Here is an 8,895-nt window from a genome sequence, read left to right as displayed (position 1 = left end):
TGAAACCAGCACACAGAGGTGATTCAGATCTGGTAAACCAACTATCCTCCTTGCTGGAACAAGCATGATTACACTGTAGCTGCTCCTCAGTGCTTGCAGATCCATTTGCATGCTCTGGGAGAATCCGAAGACCTTTAGAAAGAATGCAGCAGGCATCACACACCAGGACCTTAGTAAGGGCTGCCATAATGTACTCACACTCTGAAGTCTTACTGAAGCTTCTTTGAGTAATTCAGATGTAAGTATGGATGTAGAACAGCACCAGTTCCAGATCCAAATGCTATAGCTACAGCTCTCTCTGCGCTACAAGCTCAATGTAGATTTTCTACATAAAAGGGATTAACTCCAAATTTAATATAAAAATAAATTTAAGAAATCCTAGTACAAACTAGATAATATATTTTCCTTCTCTTTTGCTCCTCCTAGTTCTTTGGCTTTGTTAGGTTTGGGGTTAGGTTTTTAAGTCTGTGTTTGGTATTCTAGGCTCTTTCAGTACTACTTTTTAGCTAACCATATTATTTTAGATAACATGCCACTATCCAGAATGGCCTTCAGGCCTTTAGTTAACAGAATGAATCATTTCACAGAGCAAACCCTGAATCAACAGGTTTGGGGTTTTTTCTGCTTATGATACTTTCATTCAATTTGTGATGTTTCTGTTCTGCCTAACATCAAGTAAACCTTATATAAACACAGACATCTTTTCAGTTTGCCACAAATATACATAACATACTGTATACAAACCCAAGGAACTACATGCAACCTCCTATGTTTCTTTTACAGTTCTGTCATGCATACTTGTAAAACATAACCTCAAACATAAAGTACACAGGGATCCACTGGACTTCTTTAGTAAGAGGAGGTTCTTCAAATCAAAGTTGAAACACTGTCATTCTGCCACTGAGGAGTCTCTCAGCCAAGACATGACCTTCCTCATGGCAAGCTTTCATGGCAACTTTGCATTGGTCTTACTACTCAAGTCAATAGTAACGGGCACTACAAAAGTGTTTGGCAAATATGACCAAATACAAACAGTAGCTAGAAACACAGTCATCGTTTTTTTAAGTCTTGATCATTTTTACCTTGTTTTCACCTTGATGCCTCCAGCGGCAGAACGGGACCTCAAATATGCAGCTTGCACGAGGACTAAAGTACATGAAATACAGTTATGTTGGCCAGAAGGGACCTCTTGAGGTCTCTAGGCCAATCCCCTTCTCAAAGCAAAGCCAACATTTATGTTACAACAGGTTTTTCAGGACCTCATCCTGCCACATTGTGAAAATCGACAGAAATGGAGATTCCAGAGCCTCTCTGGGCTCCTGTTCCAATGTTCAGGAGTACTCCAGGTGTGGTGTCACAAGTGCCAAACAGAGAGGATCACTTCCGTGTACTTGCAGGCTATGCTCTTGCTAACACAGCTCAGGCTGAAGTTGTCCATCTTTGTCAGCAGACCACAATACTGATTCACATTCAACTTGTCCCTTAGGACTCCCATGTCCTTTTCCTTAAAATAGCTCTTGGTCCTGTTGGCCCCTAGCCTTCATTGATGCATGGGGTTAGTCTGTCACAGGCAGCAGGCTTTAATTTTTATTAAACTTCACCAGTTTTCTTCCAGTCCATCTTTTCAGACTGCCAAGATCCCTCCAAGTGGCAGTTCAACTGCCAAGTAGGTTGAAGGCTGCCCACAACATGGTATTGTCTGCAGACCCGCTGAGAACACACTCCACCCCTCAGCCAGGTTGTTAATGCAGAACTTATTGGCCCCAGTATCAGCCTCTGAGAAAAGACACCCACAATTTGGTGACCCACTGGATATCAGCCTGCTAACCAGTATTCTCTGACCCCAGCTGCTCAGTTTTCCACCAACCCTGTAGTGTTCCCATCCAGCCTGTATCTCCCCACTTTCTTTCACTACAGGGATGCTAAGTGAGATCATGTCAAAGACCTTGCTAAAGCCAAGGTAAATTACATCTACTGCTCTTCCCTCATCCAAGCCAGCTCTCTCAGAGAAGGTAACCATGACAATTCAGGTTCAGTGTGCCCTTGGTCAATCCAAACTGACTGTTCTCAGTCAGCATCTTGGTTTTTATGCACCTGAAAAGGGAAGGAGGCCAATATGGAAGATTTGCGTCATAATTTTCCTGGGAACTGCGGCTAGGTTCACCAGCCTATCGTGCTCTGGATCCTCCTTCTTGCAAAAAGACAATTTGCCTTTTTCCAGTCATCTGGAAATTTTCTCTGATAAACACAACCTTCCAAAATTTAAATGGTCAGCAGCCTTGCAGTAATAAAGACCAGCTCCTTCAGCTCCCCCAGATGCATCCCACTGGGTCCCATGAAGCAGTCTTTGTCCAGTTTGCTTCTGTAGTCCTCAGTTCTGTCTTCCTCCAACATGGTTAGTATTTCTCTCCCTCTGACTGTGCCACTAGACTCAGGGAACCTCAGAGGCTTGTGAGCAGACCTTGCTAGTAAAAACTGAAACAAACAAGGCACTGAGCACCTTGGATTTTTCTATGCTGTTCTTAGGTAGGTCCCCTACCTTGTCATAGTGTGCCCACATTTTCCTTCATCTTTCTTTTGTTGCCAAAATAATTACAGACACTTTTCCTGGTATTGTTCATATCCTTTGCCAATTTCAACTCCAGCCGAGCTTTGGTCTCTGAACTCCATCCCCCCATGTTTTTATACTGACTGGCTAGCTCATCCCAGCTTCCTTTCAAACCCTCCTTTTTGATGTCTGAGTTCAGGCAAGTGTTGCTCATTTGGCCAAGCTCTTCCTCTGCCAATTCTGCTCACATTTCATCTCACTGGAGAGACTGGTTTTGTGCTATAAGCATGGTGTCTTTGAGTATTAGCTCATTATTTTAGGCTCCATCACTTAGACAGGCAGGTTTCTTGACCAAGCCCTCTTCCTTTCTTCTGAAGTCCAGAATCTTTTATTCTGCTATTTGTCTTCCTCACTCCTTTTGGAATCTTAAGGTCCTGGAGTCATTGCTGCCAAGGTTCTCATTGCTGCCAAGGTTGTCCTTGACCTGTACATTGCCTACTAGTCCCTTCTTGTTTTTGAGTAACAAATCCAGCATCTGAGGCAAAAAAATTGTTCTTGATGCCCCACAGAAATTGGCTGGATTGCTTCTACCTCACTGGGTGAAGTGTCTTTGCATTAGAATCAGGGGGAAGGCCAACAGGGCAGATGTTGTAGGAGGAGTCTACTGTAGGCCACCCACGCAGGACAGAGAGGTGGATGAAATATTTTATAGGCATTTAGGAGAAATCTCACGATCATTTGCCCTTGTTCTTGTGGAAATACAACACAGCAGAGCGGGACCAGTCCCAGAAATTCCTGGAATGTGTGGGAGACAACTTCCTGATGCAGCTGGTGAGAGAACCAACTAGATAAGGTGTCTTGCTGGATCTCCTCTTTGTGAACAGAGAAGGACTGGTGGGTGATGTGGCAGTCGGAGGACGACTAGGGCACAGCGATCACTTAATAGAGTTCTCTGTTCTTAGAGAGGCCAGGAGAGGGCTAAGCAGAACTGACATCCTGGACTTCCAAAGGGCTGACTTTGTCTTGTTTGGGCACCTGCTTGACAAGATCCCTTGGGAGACGATCCTGAAGGGTCCAAGGGTCCAGGAAGGCTGGGCACTCTTCAAGAAGGAAGTGTTAATGGCTCAGGAGCAGGTGGTCCCCAGGTGCTTTAAGAGAAGCTGGCAACAGAGAAGACCACCCTGGCTGAACAAGGAGCTTTGGGCACAACTCACGGAGAAAAGGAGAGTTTAAAGCCTTTGGAAGAAGGGGCTAGCCACACACAGTGACTACAAAGAGGCTGTGAGACTATGCAGGGAGGAAATCAGGAGGGCTAAAGCTCAGCTGGAAATTATCTGGCTTTAGCAATCAAGGACAACAAGAAAGGTTTCTGTAAGTATGTGAGCAGCAAAAGACAAAGGAGAACCTCCATCCCCTGCTAGATGCAGGAGGAAACATGGTGACAAGCGATGAGGAGAAGGCTGAGGTCCTTAATGCCTTCTTTGCCTCAGTCTTTAATAACAACTCTAGTTGTATTGAGGGAATCCATCCTCCTCGGTCAGAAGACAGAGACAAGGAGAACGACCCCCCCGCAATCCAAGAGGAGATAGTCAGTGACCTTCTGCATCACACAGACACACACAAGTCTATGGGACCGGATGGGATACACCCAAGGGTGCTGAAGGAGCTGGCTGGGGTGCTCGCCAGGCCACTTTCCATCATCTACCAGCAGTTCTGGCTGACTGGGGAGGTCCCAACAGATTGGAAATTGGCCAATGTGATGTCCATCTATAAGAAGGGTTGGAAGGATGATCCAGAAAATTACAGGCCTGTCAGTTTGACTTCAGTGCCTGGGAAGCTGATGGAGCAGCTCATCCTGAGTACCATCACACAACACATGAGGGACAAGATGCTCAGGCCCAGTCAGCATGGGTTTATGAAAGGCAGGTCCTGCCTGACAAACCTGATCTCCTTCTATGACAGGGTGACCTGCTTATTGGATGAGGGAAAGGCTGTGGATGTTGTTTACCTTACTTTAGTAAGGCCGTTGACACTGTTTCCCACAGCAGTCTCCTGGCAAAACTGGCTGCTCGGGGCTTGGATGGGCACATGCTTTGCTGGGCAAAAAAATGGCTGGATGACCTGGCCCAGAGAGTTGTGGTGAATGGAGTTAAATCCAGTTGGCGTGGTGTCCCCCAGGGCTCAGTTTTGGGGCCACTCCTGTTTAACATCTTTATTGATGATCTAGACGAGGGGATCGAGTGCACCCTCAGTCAGTTTGCAGATGACACCCAGCTGGGTGGGAGTGTTGATCTGCTCGAGGGCAGGGAGGCTCTGCAGAGACCTGGACAGGCTGGAGCCATGGGCTGAGGCCAACTGGAGGAGTTTCAATAAGACCATTTTTCCCAATATATTCCTCATGCACGCCACAGGGACTTTATCTCCATCTACAGCACGTGGAGGTTTCGACTGAGCCAGGCCAGCTCGACTGGCAGATCCTCTTGTGTTGACTAACCAGGTAGCCTTTGCTAGATGTGTGTCCCAGTCTTTGAAGGTCCCACCTCCCAGTGCTTTCAGTGTGGATTTTAACAGTCCATTGTAGAGCTCGATCTTCCCAGAGGCTGGTGCGTGGTAGGGGATATGGTAGACCCACCCAATGCCGTGTTCTTCTGCCCAGGCATTTATGAGGTTGTTTCGAAAGTGGGTCCCAATGTCTGACTCAGTTCTCTCTGGGGTGCCGTGTCGCCACAGGACTTGGGTTTCAAGGCCCAGGATGGTGTTCCGGGTGGTGGCGTGAGGCGCTGGGTAAGTTTCCAGCCATCCAGTGGTTACTTCCACCATTGCAAGTACATGGCCTTCCATTGGCGGGTCTGTGGCAGTGTGATGTAGTCGATCTGCCAGGCCTCTCCATATCTATATTTCAGCCATCGCTCTCCATTTCGCTGGGGCTTCACCCGCTTGGCATGTTTGATTGCAGCACACGTCTCACATCTGTGGATGATCTCTGCAATGGTGTCAATAGTAAGGTCCACCCCTCCATCTCAAGCCCACCTGTATGTTGCATCTCTACCTTGGTGGCCCGAGGTCTCATGGGCCCAGCGGGCTATGAACAGTTCACCTTTGCGCTGCCAGTCCAAGTCCACCTGAGCCACTCTAATCTTAGCAGCTTGGTCTGCCTGCTGGTTGTGTCGATGCTCATCAGTGGCCCGACTCTTGGGTACATGGGCATCCACGTGGTGCACCTTCACAACGAGGTTTTCCACACAGGCTGCAATGTCCTGCCACACCTCAGCAGCCCAGATGGTTTTACCCTTACGTTGCCAGTTGCTCTGCTTCCATTGCTGCAACCATTTCCACAGGGTATTCGCCACTGCCCACGAGTCGGTGTAGAGGTAGAGCCTCGGCCACTTTTCCCGCTCAGCAATATCCAAAGAGAAAGTAAAATCAAAGTTTCCCACCCCTGGACCTGATGTCAGCATGGCATGAATAACCCCGCTGGAGATCCCTTCCCCCTCTCTCTCTGCTGGGGAAACTTAACCCTATCCTAGCTGAACCAGGACAATGATCTTCAAGTTCCTTTCCAACCTAGATGATTCTGTGATTCCGTGGGTGGCTCCTCCAGATGTCAGAGCAATTTTACATTCCCAAAGCAGCTTGGGCCTACAATTGTGAGCTTTCTTGTAGTTATTTAAGACTTCATGTGGTTCCTCTTCCTGATCAGGCAGTTTACAACAGGTGCCCCAGCAGTGTTCCCCTTGCTGGTCTCCCCACTGATCCCGACCCCTCAGATCTCAGTTGGCTTGTTGCTCACTCCAAAGAGGAGAGTTCCAGGAAGAGACACTTGTTTGTGTAGAACACAACTTCCACTAATTTTCCTGCCTGCTTTTCCAAAAGAGCTTATATCCCTCTATCACAGCACTCGGCATGAACTTTGCCACCCTGTCTTTGTGATCCCAAAGAGGTCACAGCTCTGCAGCTGTGCCCATACTTCCAGACCCTCTGGTTTCTTTCGTGGGCTCTGTGTGTTCAGAGTGTCACACTCCTTTCTCAGGGCAAGCGAGTGAGCCTCTTGCTGCCTGCTGTTCCAGCCTTCCTCCACACATCTCTTGGGGGTTGTCTCCATCCTCACAGGTTCCCCAGTTGTGAAACTTCATTTTAACCTGGATCTTGAAACACCAATTATCCATAAAATGAACTGTTCACTGTTAGCATGGTAGGCTGTGGAAACAATGAGCAAGAGAGCACTCTCTGCATTCCTTGCAAAACCACAAAACTCAGGACATTATTTTGCTTAAAAACTCAGATACAATAAACCCATATCATTACTGGAAAAAATATTCTGGTTTGGCTTTTTGTCTTTCATTATTACAGAGAGATTATTTTCCTTGTCTATTTTTCTAAACCGGAATTAGTATTTGCATTCCTATTTGAGGTGCAGTGGTGTTAAACCACTGCCCATCTGCTGCAGAATACGCAATCTGCACTATAGATTCAAATGTAATTAATTTATTCACTGAACTGTAAAGTGGTTCTGCATTCTGCTGGAATTTACCAAGTAAAAGAGTCTGAAATTTGATATAAAACTGATTCATTTAAACAGCAAAGGAATAATCCCTTATACTCTTTTTTTTGTTGTTGTTGTAACCTTGAACGGGGCTGTACAGCACTGTGACATCTGTTCTTTCCCTAAGCTGCTACTTAAGTGGCCAGTAGAGCGGTATCATTACACAGACAGGACAGGGGAACGACAGTAAAAAATTTTGCTTAACCGATTGTTTGCAATGCAAACCAGCATGTATTCTTTAGAAAGCTGAAATAATGACTAAAGGTAAACATTTCATGTCTTTTTAAAATATAGAAATAGTTGAATGAAAATATACTCATGGACCTCCTTAATAGCTTGAAGACAGTTCAGACTCTTTTATTATTCTAGTAGGATACAAGGCAGTGTGTATTATTATTTTCACATTTTGTTGGATCAGCACCCACACAGTAATGCAGATACACACCTTCTACCTTAAATATTTCTCTATTATTCTCAGATTATCTGAGTTGACAGACACATCTACACCTCAAACCTAATTTTAAATGAGATAACTTCATTTAGTGTGATGGGTTACTCTTTTTCAAGTACACAATACTCCCACAAGGGTGCAAACTCAGTTTATCAAGAAAATCTTGGAATAGTTAATATTTTCAGGTAACTTCAAATTTTCTTCTTTTAGAGTATATTGTCTTTGAAAAGCTTGATTAAGTTGAACTGTATTAACAGAAACAGTTTTAAAATTAATGTTCTGAGTTGGGTGTATTTATTTCAATCAGAGTTCTGAGAATTTATGTACTCCTACATATTTGCTTTTTTTTTTTTTTATGACTGAATTACACACATGATAACATGATTAACAAATTAAGCATTAGTAATACTGTTTTAAAATACCACTAAAGGCATGTGGAATGAATGCAATAAACGTGTTTGTAAAATCATATTATCAAAAAAACAGAAAATTATTTATGAGAAATGTAAAACTGCTGAAACCTCACCGTTAAGAACTATTAGTCAAACAGAAATATAACATTCTTTAAAATGAAAAAGAAAAAAAATTATGCCCATAACCCCTTGCTTTAAGGCAATTACAATGTAGGTAAAAATGTGAATTAATGGCATGAATTTGACACTCTGAGTAAACCTGACCATATACGGGTATGAAATGGCCAAGATTCTGTACGTGTGTGATCAGTACAAATGTGTACTGCTTGGATAATTGCTCTTATTTAGTTCTGACAAGCTGGTAAGTACAAAAGCTTTAAAAACCGTGCTTCACTATTTTTGTGTCACTGTGTATGGTGGGTGGGTAGGTGTGTGTTCCGGGGAAGCTGCTCCACCTCTGATAACCCAACCAGTCCAACATTCAGAACTTTTAATTCTGCTTCATTTTCTCTCCGTGTAACCGAAAGTGTCGCTGTCAAACCTACGCCATTCCTACTGATGGCATCGGCGCCGCAGCAATCCAGACAGCGTGATCTCAAAAAAAACAGGAGCTGTAGCACTGGAAACTGCGCTCTGGGGGAGAAAACTGAAATCCAGCCTACAGCTCCAAACCCACGCTGCTCCAAAGCGAGCACAACCCGTGGCTAACCTTTTACACCAACACAGCATCTGACGATGACTGTTTCCTGGGGTTTGTTTAAGGTAACAAAAGAGTAATTTCAGGACCAGCGCTCTCAACCTGGAGCTTCCCGTTTCTAGCGCTGACCCCGCGGAGCGCTAGCTGGGGTGAGGCCTCAACCACGGCACGGAGGCGAACCGGCAGCCGCTGCCCCGGTCCACCGCGGCGTTCGGCCACACGCCCGCAGGGGGACGGGGGGGT

The 8,895-nt window shown here is 45.3% G+C and overlaps 1 protein-coding gene across 1 annotated transcript in view; it reads left to right on the top strand.

The window, feature by feature from the left end:
* The first annotated feature begins 1,291 nt into the window (after positions 1–1,291).
* PQLC3 (PQ loop repeat containing 3) overlaps positions 1,292–8,895 on the top strand; it is a 17,052-nt gene continuing 9,448 nt past the window's right edge. The window contains exons 1-2 of the mRNA XM_026846507.1: positions 1,292–1,442; positions 4,217–4,223. Coding sequence (XP_026702308.1) covers positions 1,292–1,442; positions 4,217–4,223 — 158 coding nt within the window. The remainder of the gene's footprint in view (positions 1,443–4,216; positions 4,224–8,895) is intronic.

Source organism: Athene cunicularia (genome assembly GCF_003259725.1).
Source record: "Athene cunicularia isolate RWA chromosome 3 unlocalized genomic scaffold, athCun1 chr3_part1, whole genome shotgun sequence".
NCBI lineage: Eukaryota > Metazoa > Chordata > Aves > Strigiformes > Strigidae > Athene > Athene cunicularia.
Note: the sequence above shows the minus strand (reverse complement) of the source record. Positions and strands in the feature narration are given on the sequence as shown.